Source organism: Saccostrea cucullata, unplaced genomic scaffold, assembly GCF_032062105.1.
Source record: "Saccostrea cucullata isolate Sc308-1 unplaced genomic scaffold, CSIRO_AGI_Scuc_v1 ctg244, whole genome shotgun sequence".
Taxonomy (NCBI): domain Eukaryota; kingdom Metazoa; phylum Mollusca; class Bivalvia; order Ostreida; family Ostreidae; genus Saccostrea; species Saccostrea cuccullata.
In genome coordinates this window covers 76,746-93,303 of record NW_026925056.1, presented here as the reverse complement: position 1 = coordinate 93,303, position 16,558 = coordinate 76,746, and the positions used below count along the sequence as shown (strand labels likewise).

Below are 16,558 nucleotides of genomic sequence, written 5' to 3'. Positions count from 1 at the left end.
GAATTCTGCATCCTTATTTTAAAGTACATGATTTTTATGTAAACTTTAAGAATAAATAATGGAATAATTCAAATGTAAAATTAATTTTTTTAATAAATATATACCATTCACCAAATTAAGGAAGATAATCCTACAGATCAGAAACTTTCAGCTTCAGTCAAAAAACTTAGATATGGCAAAACTCATATCAACTTTCAACATAAAAAAAAGTTTAGATTTCAAAACTTTCTTTAACCCCTTGGAAGTTTATGAAATACAAGTCTTTGATGAGACTGTGCCTCTACTGGTTTACACAGACCTTTGCTTTATTGCAACATGTGTGCTTATAACATTGCTTTTTTTGTTTGGTAAGTGAAATTAGTAACCATCAATGCCCTTTTATATGAAAGTTTAAAAAAAAAATCATTCATCTTGTATTTTCTTTCAATGAAATGGAAGAATCATGATGATATGATTACAGCTATCTTAAAATTACAGAAACTAAAGGGCAGATTATGATTGATAATTTAAGTCACTGTTAGATAGTATTGTCACTAGATCAAGTTGATGGACAGGTAACCAAATAAGAGAAACTTATTACCTGTACCAAATTGAACATATTGCTTTTCAAAAAAAAAAAAAAAAAAAAAGAGGCAGGCTAAAAACTAGCAATTCATGTGTCACTGCAAACAACCACTTGATCTGCAATAATAATCATACCAAATAGATTAGAAATACAGGTATGAAAAAGTATAATGTATAACTGTTGTACCAGGCACCTATTCATGATAATGATACTTAAGTATTTATCTATGTTTTGTCACCTGCATAGTTTACTCAAGATGTATTAACCCACAAAAGAATAATGTGAAGTACTCCACTGATAAATATCAAGGACTCTTTCCAAGAATCTGAATGAAAAACATTAAGGGTTGACAATAAATATCATCTTGAGTTTGGGAGTTGTCAGAGCTTAATTAGCTGTTACAATTTCATGAAAAGGTAGTGCAAATTTGAAAATATGAGCTATTGATGGTCAAACAATCAATCTTGTGATATTCAATGTAGAATTTAAATTCCTTGTAATTTATTGGAAGTTTACAGGTGTAAATACTAAATGAGAGTGAAATTGCTTGTTGCATACATCACACTTTTAAGTTAAAGACTTCATCATGAAATCTGAGGAATTATAAAATCCTTAAATTTTGAAAGTATGTGCAGCTCTGCTTCTTTTGAAAAATTGCAATATTCAAGATGGTACATTGTATATGGTGACTTTTGAAATCTTTCACTGAAATAGGAGCCTAGGTGGGGGATAAGGATCTAGATATGACAATGCATCCTCAGCTGTGAAATATCAGATTTACCAAATAAATAGATATTTTCCTTAATAATGTTTTTGTTTACTTCGCCCAAGTTGTTTACTATTTGCACAAAATTCAGTCTAATCACTGCACCATATGATTCCTTTATTCTTGCGACATTGTCAATACCGTCATTAAACCTTTGCAGGTGTGATGGAGAAAATATTTCTATTTAATACTTCCTCTCAATCTAGAATCATATCGACCAATCAAATCAACTTCTCAAGCATTTAAGGGGAAAAATTACTTAAACCATAATCATATGCATTATCATATCTCGTAAAATTGCTTTATTCAAATCATCATATTTGGAATTTTAGTCCAATTTTTTACCATAAATATTTGAGAATTATTACTTACCTATCATTCCAATATTTTGACATTTTAATAATTACGAAAAGAAATATCCTATGTAATAATGAGGTGAGATATTATGCTAATGCACCAATTCAGCCATATATGATTATGATGAGATTTTAATATTCCGTACAGATACATTTATATTCAATATTACCCCCTTAGATACAGAGATAAGTCTTAACATCATTAGCTTGAAGAAATCGGTGATATTGGTTAAAATCACCCTCAACATGCATCAGCTATCAATAGACTCATCCATAAACTACTTTTTCATCTGAATTCATTAACCAAATTCAAACTTGAGTTAATTCAAAATTAGGTACAAAACTTAATGTGTTCTTTTCTATGAATTTCAAAAATACAAGTTATAAAATACTTATAATACAATCATGTATATTAAACAGGACCAAAAAATTAGGTGCATGCAAATACACATTTAAAAAATATATTAGAGTCAACTTAATGTTTGAATATTCCTAAATAGATTCTAGCTGAGATAAAAATGAATTCATGTATCATGATAAAATAATCTAATAATAGTTAGTGGTAAATATGGTAGAAAACGCAGAAAAATGCACACCCCCTAAATGAGAAAAATATGAAACTTCATTTTACATCTCACATATAGTCTATCAAATCACAAAGACCTAGAGTTTTGGTTTGAATGACATCTTTTGACCATTTTGAAGTTTGGAAACCATTTTTGAATGATAGCTACATTTTCAGTTCACTTCAGTTAGCTCCCCGGAAGGAGAAAAGGACACTTTGACTAATTTGGACCCTCTTTGCATTTACAATCACTTAATGTTTCATGTTTAACTAAAACTTGTAAAATTTTCATGATTTAAACAAATCAAACTTTTAATATACAAAAAGATGAAAATTAAGGTGCAAAAATTATTTAGAGCATGATCTAAATAAAAATTGAAATGAAAACATTTATTCAGCAATAAACCAAGTTATATGAAGTTATACAGAGTGATTATAAGGAATCAGCTCACATTTAGTTCCCCTGTGAAGGATATAGATTAAAAATATTTTGCAATAATTATTGTATGTTCATACTGATAGAGTTTGAATCTCAGAGGATGGACTACCAATCCACTGTTTGATGAACTAGTACATTCCCACCTTAATTTGACAGACATCTTAGGTCTGTTGTGACATCCCCCTGTCTTACACTCAGATAAAGGACAGCTTCCCGCTAAGTTATGGGGTTATCAGTAAAGTTTGGGTCCAGGGGTTAAAACTCTGATGTTTATACCTCACAAAGTTATGTTGTGTGAACCAAGATGGATGAAAAAAGTAGGCTTCAGTGACAAATATCTTTCAGGTAGGTTTTTCATGTGAATCTGCATGCATAATGGTTCAAATATAAAAAAAAATTTGCATAATTTGATGCTTAATGTGCAAATACTGGGTAATCTTCTCTCAAAATGTTTTTTTTCTGTCTTTCAAATATTTCTTCAAACATACCTAGAATATTTTTTATTACTATGAAAGCATTTGGTTATTAAGATATATTTTCCATTGAATGCAATCACAAAACCATGAAAATATAATTATATGATCATCTTTTTTCCAAATCTCTATAAACATGGACATATAATCGTTTGATCCCATCATTCTATCACATTAAGTGAAATGGTTAAAACATTTTTGAAATAATTTAACATCATAAATTTTTGTTCATTGCCATGCAATCTGTATGACCTTTGTATATTTTGGAATTTCCCTCCACACCTTCATGCTATATAGAGCTATACAGCACTATCTTCAAGGGGACAGATAATGAAATACAAACATACAAAGAAGTATTGTATAAAGGTCATTTTAACATGGTACCTGTGGTACAGTGTGGTCATCTCTAAAAAGTACAAGTGTACTTGTCTGGAAACGCAAATGAAAACCAAAAGTTTCTGATGAAATGGTTGCTCTACTGGTTTGTACTTATAAAGCAGCACTTGGATTTGAAACAACAGTGCAATATCAATAAATAGAATTATGTATCTAATAGTGCATCTTGTCTACCTGTGTACCAAGTTCTATTGAAATCAGACCAAAAAGTAGGAGGAGTAGAGTTTTGAAGCATTTCGAAGTCATTTCTACTGTAAGTAACCATGGCAACACTGTTCATTGAAATCAAAAAACAATGTATAGAATTATATATCTTAGTGTAGTCTACCTATGTGCCAAGTTATTTTGAAATCAGACCAGATCTGTAGTAGGAGTAGCATTTTGATAGCATTTCAAAGAAATTCTTAGTTAAGTTACCATGGTAACATTGTTCATCAAAATCAATTATTCAACTACATACATAAAAAATTTGTCAGAAAAATAAAATTTTTATTAAATTGATCAAAAGCATGATCACATGATCAGAAGCTTTTAAAGATATTCTTGCTCAAAAAAAGGAGCATGCTGGGATTATCTCATTCATCAAATCATTTATCATTCAATATTTGACAAATGCACAGAGAGGTTTCTTGATAAGCCTGAAGATTATTATTTTGGCTGAAAAAATATGTTTAGAAATACAGGTAAAACACAACAAGTCAATACAAACAGACCAATTTGCATCATAGATAATAAATGACAAACTGCATATCTTTTAAGGTTTAAAGAAAGCAGAAAATTCCTGAAGATTTTACTCTGCATGGTTCCTTTCTTTAACTAACTGGTATACATGTATCATGTTTATAAATATAGCACATGAGTCAGAATTTGTTAAGATGAACTTGTATCTTTATATGATTCTTTGCAAATATCAATTTCTGATTATTTTGTTGGTGATGGGGAAAATTTGCTTCGTTGAATGTTTTTTTTTCCCACAATTACAATAAAATTCTGAGAAGTACTGGCCAGTAACTTCAAATCAATCAATTTTTTCATTGTGACTCCTATGTCATCATACTTATATAATAGTGTTGCATTATGCATGTACTATGCCTAAATAGTAGGCAGGGTTTGACACATGGTGCACGAGCCGGAGGCGAGTGCACTATGTGTCAAACCCTGCCTACTATTTAGGCATAGTACATGCATAATGCAACACTATTGTTATTATTATGCTGACTGTTGTAATTATTTATGCGGCAATCCATTTGAATTTTTCCTGAAAATATCGGTGCTAACACAGCGCACTTGCAAGAACTCATTCAAAATCTTCATGCTAAAATTGGTTGCATGCTTAGTTATTTTGGTTACTAGTATTTTCTCTAAATAAGTCAGGATTTTCTGTCCCAAAGCAACTCCTCTTTATTTTCTGTTTTGTTAGTAAGACTTATTTGTTTGCAGACGTCGATTCTCATTGATAATTGTCTTTAACATCCTTCAATCAAGTGTCATATAAAAAAGCGTTTTAATGACCTACGAAATCAGTTCATCTAACAATCTGTATGTACTTAGTTTGAAACTTTGTTGTACATATTGATGTAAGGTTCCTTAGAATAATATAACTGTTTTCAAATAAAATTTGTCTATTTTCTCCTTCTTGTGTCAATTGTATAAATTAAGTTTATATATTTTATAAAATTCCAATAATTCGTGATCGTCTCTGTGGCTTAATCGATAAGGCATCGGACTGACAATCTCATGATCTTGAGTTCGATCCCCGGCGTGTGCACTGAAGAATTTTATTCAGTAAATAAAGCCGTGCACTATTTCGGCATAGTATGTTTACGCTATATAAATCATAAGACTACTATGCGAGAATAGTAGGGTATGGGTTATATAGAGACAAACTGACAGGAAGCATAATAATTGGTAATATACCAAACGAGATTAATATCCTGTACATAGTATCATTGTCAAAAACTACTGACATAAAGTAAAACATTACTTTCTCGGGAGTGTATCATGTACGTATCAGCTGTTTATAACAATAAAGAAATAAACGTCATTCTAAGAATTCTTAGATTACTTCCTTATTATTGGCAGATCCGGGTTCAAAATTAAATTCTATGTAATACAGGTATAGGGTTTCACTGCACATGTTCGTTAATTTATGCCCTATAAAGTACTCCATGTACCGCTATGCAGCATTAACCTAAGACTTTTAACTCAATGCAACAATCTATCAATTCACGTTTGATTTAACTTTTGATATTAAAAGTTAAATTTAGAATTTCGATAAAATCAACCTTCCTTTTTAAAATTAAGAGTGATTTAAAGCAAAGGTGTTCAATTTCTCTGTACTGGTACCTTTTCGTCGAAGCTGCCGATTGCCAGGAACTGGCTCGTAGGGGACCAGGCCAGGGACTTGATGCCCAGGGCATTCTCATAAGCACTGAACTTAACCGCACATCTTCCATCGATTGTGTACAGGAGAACCTTGTACTAAAAACAATTTAAAGAATACTTTTATTAAAAATTTTACAATTTTTATTTGTATACTGTAACTTGCAATAAAAATAGATTCTAAAAATTTTCATTGCAAAGATGTATACCAGTATTAAGTATGAGAATGTTTCCTTGAATGTGGTATGTTTTAATCTACATCTCAGTGAATCTTGAAGACAGAATTTTGATTGTATGAAATGATACTCTATACAACTAGCATGAGAATGACAAATTTCAAAGTAAAGTCTTTAGAAAGTATTCAATTGTATACATGTAATGTGTAATAAAAACCTTTCAGTAGGTTTCCTTATTGACTAAAACACCTGCAAATGATATATAGATTGCACACACCTTACATAAGATTTCTATGCTATTATTATTGTGCATGATCCAATGCACCCACATTGATACTATATGCATGTCAATGAACTCAACATTAATTTTATAATATTCTAAGTATGCAAATTAGCAGATTTATGCTGAGTTGAGAATAAATTAACATAACTGCACTGTACAACTGTTAAAAATATATTGCTGAATTATTAATAAAAAAAAAATAGATAACACTCTTAGCGAACAATAATGTCCTATGAAAATGGTGTAGCATGGTTTATAACTTGCAATAAAGCAATGAAAATTTGCCCCCTGTTGAAATGAAAATATTGAAGATGATTTTCAAGATAAATACATTTTTTTATCAGATATGGAATCTTGAGCACATCTGTTGTTTTTGTCTTGATAAATCATTTACCTTTTCACCATTTCTTGACCTTATATAGGGATTAAAACACAATGAAAGGAGTACTATAGCAGCAAATACAAAGAGAGAGAGAGAGACTTGTAGGCCACAATGCTCAATTTTTTCAGAAAATGAAAATATAAAGCAAAGTAAATGAGAAAAATCTTTTAAAAGTATATCACAGAAACTTTGATCATGATAAAAGTTCACTAAGCCTTTAGAATATTTATATCAATTAAAAAAAAACTTTACATCTGGGAATATTTTAGTGACTTCTAAAATAAATACATCCTCAGGGAAATGACAATATACAAAGCAAAATGTTAAAAAATAAAATATATATATGGAGATCTTTATCAGGTCTCCCCCTTGAAGAAGATCTAGATGTGTTTATTTCAGCTCTGTAAGTTGATCTACTTGTGAACAAGATTTGAAGCACTTCTGAATTATCAAGGGATAAGTACTGATAAATAAAATTTGAATTCAATATATATAATATAATGTTTTGATAACTAACAGTTGTAATAATCAATTGTTGAATTTCTCATTTTCTAAGTACAGAGTACTCAGGTATCTGTTAAAGCTAATGTGTTACTCCATTTCCAAAGAAAATTTCTCAAAAACATACTGTAACCCGCTATCCCACCCCAGACCCCCACCCCCTTTCTAAAATTGCCCAGATATTTTTATTTCTGTAGTCAGTCACCTTAAGAGAAGAGTCTGTCTAGTTCATTTTAATTAAATTAGCATATCTGCAGCTGATGAAGTCACGTGATATTTTTACACAAATGAAAATTCATACTTTAATTTAAAATTTTTGCAGATTATAGGCTATATGATTTATGAGGCTTTTAAAAAATCTGATACACAAATAACGGTAAAAATTCTTTTCTGATTTGAGATACAGGAGTCTGGCATTTGCATATTTGAAAATGACACTGTGTTACTTATACCCTTATAACTCGTGGAGGGTAAATTACGCGAGAGATTTTACATCGGTCCACCAAATGACATTCTTTGTATCTATGTAAATAAATTATCAAGTAAAATGGTTGATGCCTCAGGAAAACGTCTTATTTGTCCTCTAAATTTCTGTGGTCCTTACGACCAGATACAAAGAAAAGCGGCATCATCCACTGAATAATTCATTAGAGGACGAAACCTGAATCTGTGTCCATAAAACACTTAAAGATGCTTGTCAACAACAAAAAGATACAGTTAGGTGTACATTGTAGATCGGTGCTATGATAATCCAGTAAGTTGTTCATATTACGGTTGACGCGTGCTGAGGGTGATGCCAGCCGGGTGACAATTATATGTCCTTGAGAAAACACCACAAAGAACTGTACGTGCCTAGGTTCACGGCAATTACAGATAAATTACTGCACAGTAATTAAACAAAGGTGGCCAACTGCGTCAAAAATGTACAAAGTTCTTAGATTAAATGTGCATTTAATGCTTATTCACATCATGATGATTCCAATAAACACATTTGTTACACTGATTGTATCAATTGATTCCCGAAAATTATTTTAAAATTCCTCATTAACATCCTTGAGAGAAGTAAGCCTTTATGACAGTCTTTTAAGAGAGCTTTTATCAATTCAATTAAAAAGGCATCAGCTTCAAAAAATTGCATTTGTATTATTTAAAGTGTATAAAATAAAAAGTTTCAAAAGTCATTGACTTGAAAATTTCAAACTTGAACAAAACTCTTCAACCATTTCTGATTGTGATAATTTTCAGGAAGTTGAGATTTCACTAAAACGTACCTGGAAATTTTAAAATATTTGGCAAATTATTTTGTTGTGAAGCTGCTATTTTCTCCAGAATATTAAAGAAAGACTTAGCTAGATTCCACTTTTATGTACTATAGTTAATTTGAAGACACTGGAAATGAGTGTCAAATGAAGATATTTGATGAAATGCCAAGCAATTTGCTACAGTGAAATCACTCATTTCCAAAAGATTTAATTTTTTTCATTGTTCTTGAAACTTTCAAGATCTAGAAATTTGTTCACCTGAAAAATGTATAAATTCATTTATTCAACAATTTTACACTCCCTCATTCATTTGAAATTTTTTTTCAAACCACAAAATTTTGACTTCATCACAATAAAGCTTTTTAAAACTCGCAAGTTACAATGACCTTGACCAAGGAAGAAATGCCCTTTGACACTTCTTGTACACCTAATGAGACATGACCTTGATTCAAGGTTATAATTTATTTCTCCAACAACAAATAAAAACAGCTGATTAAAACAAGAGGCCCAGGGGCCACAGCGCTATTTGATGCAAATGCCTGAAAGTTTACTGATGATGTTTGGGGGAGGGGGGGCTACAGTGAAATCTAACACTACCTAATTTAATTGTTTGAAGTCTTGAAAAGAAGATTGGTTTCCCAATATATCCCTATGTAAATTTGTTCATTTTGGCCCCGCCCTACAAAATGTATAAATTCATTTATTCAACAAATTTTAAAGATTTTTCCTATATCTTCCTATGTAAATCTTCATTTGAATTTTTTTTTTTTACCACAGTGGTTCTTGATTTTAAAAGATTTTTCTATATATTCAAAATAAACCTTTTTAAAAAACTTGAGTCTACACTACCTCAGGATGATTCCACATGAGTGACCTTGAAGATTTTTAAAGATTTTTCCATATATTCCTATGTTAAACTTGAAGAAAAACTGCCCTACCTCAGGATGAATCCACATGAGTTTCTTGGCCCAGTGGTTCTGGAGAAGATGATTTTTAAAGATTTTTCCTTTATATTCCTATGTAAAACTTGGGTTGGCCATTTTGGCCCCACCCTTGCCCCGGGGGTCACAAACTTGATTCAAGGTTATATGAGTTTATCTTTCCTGGCCCAGTGGTTCAAAGAAGATTTTTTAAAAATGCATTAATTTTTAACAAATTCATGAATCTCCCCTTGGAAAAGCTGGCCCTTCATTAACAAACTTGAAGCCCCTTCACCCAGTAAAAATTGTTTTGTGAAAATGTGAAAAGTTTACGACACGACGACAACGACGACAACAACGACAACGACGACGACGACGACAGACAACGGACAGATTGTGATCAGAAAAGCTCACTTGAGCCTTTGGCTCAGGTGAGCTAAAAAGCTTCAAGTAAAAATTGTTTTGTCAATTCAGAAATTAAATTTCCTTTGTGATATACTACATGACAAAACATCATGATGAATTTTAATGAAAGTGTTAATGATAGATTTTTCCATATACTTGGTATAGAATAAGGGGTATTCTGATAAACAAGGTAAATAAATTTTACATCAAACAGATGTGAGCATCTCCTGCAATTTGACATTATTATCTTGCCTAGCATCAATATTTAAATGTCCTCTTTTCTCCTGTTCGATTCATTTGTTAAATTATATAAAAACAAACAAACATCAGTGAGATTTTAGACAAGATGTCTACACATAGGCTTCTAGGTAAGTACAGTCGAAATGCAAACCACACCTAAATTAAACTGCACAGAGACTAAGCTATCGCAGATGCAATCTTGTGTTAACTTTACCCTTATCTGTAGAACTTTTAGAATGCACCCAGACTTTAAGGAAGGAGAGTGTGTATTAAAAAAAAATTAAATTCTTTTCCTGGGGTGATCCTATTGTTGGATCTGTTAAATGTCCTTCTTTTCAACAGGTTTTCGGACAATAGCCATTCAGAGTTTACATGTCTTCCACTTTTTTTTGTTTCTAGCAATTTTTCTTGTGAACGCTACTGAAGCGGCACCATTCGAGTTATACCTGTCAGTGGTAGGAACTTGGAGTAACTGAGCGAAGTTTAAACCACGTTCTATCTAACACCTCTTGATGCCACAGCTATTTCTAGTCACTCATCTGTATCCAAAAGTTCTATTTCTAAATGACAAGCACATTTTTTGACAGTTGTAACAGGGATTTAAAGGAGGTGGGATACAGACCGAGGCAGATACCCTGACATCACAACAGGTGTCCCGATCATCCGTCCAGCTGTATGTCTCACTGACATTAAGGAGAGAGAGCCAGCACTTATTCCGTCCGTCTTCCACTCATGATGCCGTCCCATGTGCCAGAAATACCCAACATCCCCCAAGTGCCCATATGGAGTGCCCGCCAGCCCAATCTGCCCCCACCCCAGAGGATGTATCCGTCCATGCCCAGAAACCACATGGAGGCTGCTGCCATGACCTATAACCCTGGATGCAGGTAACAATCTTATTTATGTCTCACTTTGAATCAGTATTTTAAGTAACTGTTGGGCTATATGCAACATCTGCAACTCTGACAAAACAAGGTGATGCTATCTGTTGTACCTTAAAGGGGCTGTCACTTTTTAAAGTTGCAATGCTTTTTTTTTAAATGTTCCTATGAAATTTCAATGAACATGCTTCTGCAAACATTTATTGCCACTATCTCCTAACCTACTGAATATCAGATGTTAACCATGAATATATAGTTTCACTTTTCCTTCCAATTCAATCAGAAGACACTTCGTGGAATTTTTATGCTTTTAAATAATATGTTAATGAAGATGTCAAATCACTGCATATGCCATCAAACATTTGTTTCTTCAATGGATATGCATGCAGCCTTGGTTTGAGTCAGTCTGTATAAAATGACTCTATCATGCAAACCTTACTGTGAATGTATATATATCACTTACAAATTGAACTGCCCATGAGAAATGAATAAATGAATGAAATGATTGAAGCTGGACAGGTAAATTGCATTGCAGGTAAACAAACAACCCGCCTGTAATTAACCCCTGTAGCACTGTAACACCTTTGTGGAAGATTAAACATTGTGACCATAGGGAAACATTATTGTTCTCCACAAATTGCTGCCTGTATTAAATTCCTTCCATTATCTTTTGATTTTAAGGCCCGTTATTGTTTTCTCCCTCTACCTGCCAATCATCAGCATGTCAATCATATACAAAAGGTGAAAAGAAAGCCAGGGGTTGGTTAAGGTCACTTAATGTGTGATGGCAGTGTATGCCTGAAAACCTGAAACCTAAGGAACGTACTATAATAATGGAGTTAGATGTAGGACGGATTGAAATGTGAATATTTCTGTATCCAGTCTATAGAAGATCTTTGAACTACCTAAAATTGGGTTTCGATTTAATCTTACGATCTTATTGTAGATATCAAAAGTAAATACGGAATCCTTAAACTTGACCCTTAATTCATACTCCAGCGTAATTAAAATCTTGATTTACATGTAACTTAATAATGAAATTAGGCATATTCTAATCAGATATAAAAGTGAATACTCAAGAAATGCCAGATTGAACTTATGCAGTAATTCTCACAATTAAAATGAATATAAAGTTTCTAGACTATATATACGCAGGTTTACATATACCAGTCTGATTATGTAATTAATCTTTGATTTCTCTGATAACGAAGTTTGCATAGTGCAAAGGTCAATGGTTTTTGTAAATATAGAAATTATTTGTTGATTATTTTTATCTACCGAACCAATCAAATTCATCCTCTTGTTGTTTACGCAATTATTGATGCAATCCGTGAATTTATCAAATGAAAAATGAAAACAATAACTAAAAGAAAACACACTTAAGAAAATTTGTTTTTCCATGCAATGCTAAAACCAGTCTTCAGTTTCAACAGAACACGAGGCCAGGATATAAGTTATATGTATTAAGAAAACTTAAACATAAGTTATACTTTATGGTACATAGTGTCCCAGCTGATATGGAAAATCTACCAGGTCACAGCTGACTGATTTTTCTTTCTAGTTAAGATAACAGTGAAATAATCTTGTTATATGAACAGAGTACTAGAATTTCAGAACTTATAACCCATGTGTGAGATTCGATCGACCCAATAAAAATATTCTGTCGAAAGAAGTATGATTGAGCAATTATGCATAGATATGTAAAATTTATTCATGTTTGAGATGTACTTGATTATGGTGTTAAATTTGGGGATTACTAAGTAATTTATATTCCCATATATATCTGAGTCTGCACAGAATTATATCTAAAACTGCATAAATATAAGTTCGCAATAATTTGAATTATTGTATATGAAGTTTTCCTCCAAAAAAAAAGGAATATTTGCCATAACAAAGCAAGAAACATTATCAGCAGGCCTATTAAATCTTAAAAAGTTGATGCCATCTCCAATTAGCTGTAAATATGAGATGTCAGTAATACTGGGGGCCAACTATAAAATGTCATATAAAATTTAAAATCTCCACCAAAAATATCCACCCATGAACAACTCTCCTAAAAACAAAATAAAACTCGAGACATTTTGACATTAAACTATACTAGACAACAATTTCAGGAGTCCATCAATTGCTTAGGAATCTGTATTAGTGCCCTACTAAGACAAATAACTTGGATCAAACCAGTCTTTTTATGTTAATTTGATTTGTATTTATTCTGAAGTCAATTAATTTACTTTTTATGATCCATAAATATGCAAGAAATGGGACAATGAACTCACAAAAAAATAAGTTACCTACACTTTGTACTTGAATACTCAATCAGAGCTGATTTAATTATTATGATCTAGAATTTCTTGCATCTGCCCACCCCACCCTTCATTTTCCAAAGAAAAAAGACAAAATGGGTACTCTTAGTGTTAAGCAAATCAAAACAAAATGTGCATGTCAGATTTGTTTACGAAGGGTGGAAATGCATTTAAATGTAATAAAAATAAGGTACAAACAATGCAATGGTACAGTTCTGAAGAAAAAAATCTAAGTGAACATTAAGTGCTCAAAAAAAATTAAAATTAAAAAAATAAAAATATATATCCTTGCTAGGATAAACTTATTGCTAAATAACAGAAAACGTGCTGCTCCAAAACACACTTGCTACCCCCAGGAAGTTAAAAGGATAATCTTCATCCATAAATTATTCTCCGCACAATGAGTAAACTTGTGACCTACCCTTGAATTAACATTTTACGGCCACAAAGACATGCATTACAATATATATCAGAAATGGTTAGTGTGCACTGATTCGGTTTGAATATTGTTTTTTCTATGCCTTCAAGATGCTTTTTCCATATGTCATAAAAAGGTCAAAAAGTCAAACATCTCAGATAAATATGATTTATTATCTAATAATGTTCAATTGAAAATCAAATTTATTTTGTTTGCAAGATATTTTTTTCCAGCAGAGCTGCAATTGTCCACAAAGAATAAATTTAAAACACAGCAAAGCAAAAACAACAAAACTTTTTGCTCCGAAAGTGATTTACTTGTCTAAGAGGTCATGGCCAAAAAACAAGAGTCACAAAAAATGTACAGACTCTTTCTTTAAAACTCTCAATTTTTGCTGAATATTATATTTTCTGAAAAAGTCTAAGTCATAGAAAAGGTATTTAAAGATAAAAGAAGAATTGTGTAATGTGCTAATCACAGCTCAGTATGAATCTTATGGTTCAGAGGGATTTTCCCCCCTTTTGATCCAAATCCATAATACATTTGTCCTGAATGACATCTTTACAGTCAGTTAGTCATATTGTCCACTTACAAATCACCGGTCACTTTTGACAGCTTTTTAAATTCCTTATCAGCTACATATCAAGGAGGACTGTACAGCTTAACGGGTGCTATGTCCAGCAGTAATACCAATTATCGCCTAAATCTTACATACCGGCACCTTACCCAATCACAGAAACTCTTAACACCATTATACAGATTTCAAAGGGATAACAGTGTCTCACCATTTAGGAGTCTTTGACTAAAATCATAACTGGAAAAAGATTTGAAATCAAAACTCATGAGAGATTTCTTCAAAATAGTGAATTGTGGTTAAATTCCCAGTTATTTTTCTATTAGACATGTACTCATTTCGAGTACTCATTCTGAGTAACATATTGTCATAAACCATTAAAGTATATTTAAACAATTGTATTGAATTATCATGACCTTGTTTAAAAGCCAGCTCTGTGCACACATCTAAACATAACAATTTTCTTTGTTCTCTAAATGTCCATTCAACTATAAAGGTACAGCACCATTTTTACCCACTAACCAAAGGTAAGGAAGCAGATTTGTAAATTTGGGGGGTCATAAAGTAAAACTCTGAATTGAATCGAGGGTCATTTATGAAAATGATTTAATCTGTTTCTAAACACCAGTATCTTATGCTATGATCCTGACCTGAACAATGGGTACCTTTCATCATTTCAAGCTATAATCAAAGATAAATAGCTATTAATTTTCCCCTGGACAGGAATGTAAGCTACCTGTGGACCAAATGACTTGAACCCCCATGATAAAGCACATGCAATGTTTGAACTCAATCATTTGAATCCCCTCTTATAAGTTTGTACTTTAAAACCCTCAAACTTCAAGGTCAGTTCTGTGTCTTTTTTGCATTAATTCTATCTAAAGTGTCATTTCATTACAATAAGTTTTTGGCCAAAGCAACATTTCTGAACTGCCAAAAAAAAAATGATTCTGTAGCCTTTTGGACATATTATTATGAAGATATATATGGAAACTACATGACAAGCAGATATAAACATCTGTTTTTAAAAATATCATTTATCTTTTGTGTTAAAGTTAACTTCATACCAATTTCACGCTTAAAAATTTTGGGTATCAATTCATCAGTAAAATGGGGCCTTGGAATTGATCAGATAAATTGTTAGTTTCTACTTGGCTACCTGCATCAAGGTGTTTACTCTAGATGGCACCATTACATGTAAGATTAACTCAAGTATGTAACTGCAGCTTATCTTTAATCTCAAAAGATGACTTTTGTCAGTGAAAATGGCTGGACTTTGAAGTCATACCCTCTATTACATCAATATTGTGCCCTAAAGAAGCATCACCAACTCTTGGATAAGGATCTTCATTGAGAATATGAAAGACAAAATATTGACTCGTGTCTCTTTATCTGATTTTCTTTTCAAAACCAATTTTCACACATGATGCCCAACAGTCCAAAACATTCCCAAGGTAAACAGAGACTTTTTTGGGCCACTGCAGGGTAATTAGTCTGATCTTTATTTTCCACTTTTGTTTACCTATCACTTTAGCTTTTCTTAGTAAAAGTAGTTAGTTTACCACCTTCTAAGATAACACACAGATTGCTGTGAAAAAAACTGGTTTATTTATCTAAGAGATAGTACTCGATTGGATTTTTACCAGTCTTTGGACAGGCAGAAGACAATACTTTTATTTTTGAAAAGAATTAAAGCAGAACATTTTATCTTATTGTATGTTTTATGGGACTGCTTTTAAACTAATGTTTTGAAAAGTTGGTTCTTTGGTTACACAAACTAATTGGTTAATAAACTTTGGAGTAAACCTTGAATTTGACCTGGTATTTGCCTTTAGGGCCAGACTTGAAAGACTGGTCATAAAAGGTATCATTGCTCTAATTTTTTACAGTAAAAAAACACAACTTTCTTGCAGCATTTTTTAATTTTAAAATATTTCCTAAAATTGTATGCATTATATAAAGTTTGTCAATGAATGCAATAAACATACAGTATCAATCACAGAATTAAATCACATTCTGATAACACTTTGCATAGCATTACATTAAATTCAAATTCATCAAATTTTATAGCCTACCAAAATATCATTTATTTCTATTTTCAATAGATTGGAATTAAATATTTGTTATGATTTTTTTCTTTTTTATGTCAGGAAAAAAGGTCACCTACATCATCAAAACCAATAAAATTAACAGACTGATTTTTGGGTGGTAGAGGAATTAATAAACATTTTTTTATGCACTTTAGCTGCCACTATTTTTTTGTAATAAGCT

General features: G+C 31.8%; 2 protein-coding genes across 3 annotated transcripts in view; one reads left to right on the top strand and one right to left on the bottom strand.

Annotated features, from left to right (window-relative positions):
* The window catches only part of LOC134267955 (WD repeat-containing protein WRAP73-like), a 30,487-nt gene that overhangs the window by 6,679 nt on the left and 7,250 nt on the right, over window positions 1–16,558 (bottom strand). Inside the window, exon 8 of the mRNA XM_062750166.1 lies at window positions 5,907–6,041. Coding sequence (XP_062606150.1) covers window positions 5,907–6,041 — 135 coding nt within the window. The remainder of the gene's footprint in view (window positions 1–5,906; window positions 6,042–16,558) is intronic.
* LOC134267953 (tumor protein 63-like) overlaps window positions 2,946–16,558 on the top strand; it is a 36,343-nt gene continuing 22,730 nt past the window's right edge. The window contains exons 1-2 of one of the 2 annotated variants that reach the window (XM_062750165.1): window positions 2,946–3,036; window positions 10,699–10,998. In XM_062750165.1, coding sequence (XP_062606149.1) covers window positions 10,844–10,998 — 155 coding nt within the window. In that variant the 5' untranslated portion in view covers window positions 2,946–3,036; window positions 10,699–10,843. The remainder of the gene's footprint in view (window positions 3,037–10,698; window positions 10,999–16,558) is intronic. The other variant, XM_062750161.1, reaches the window with a different exon arrangement.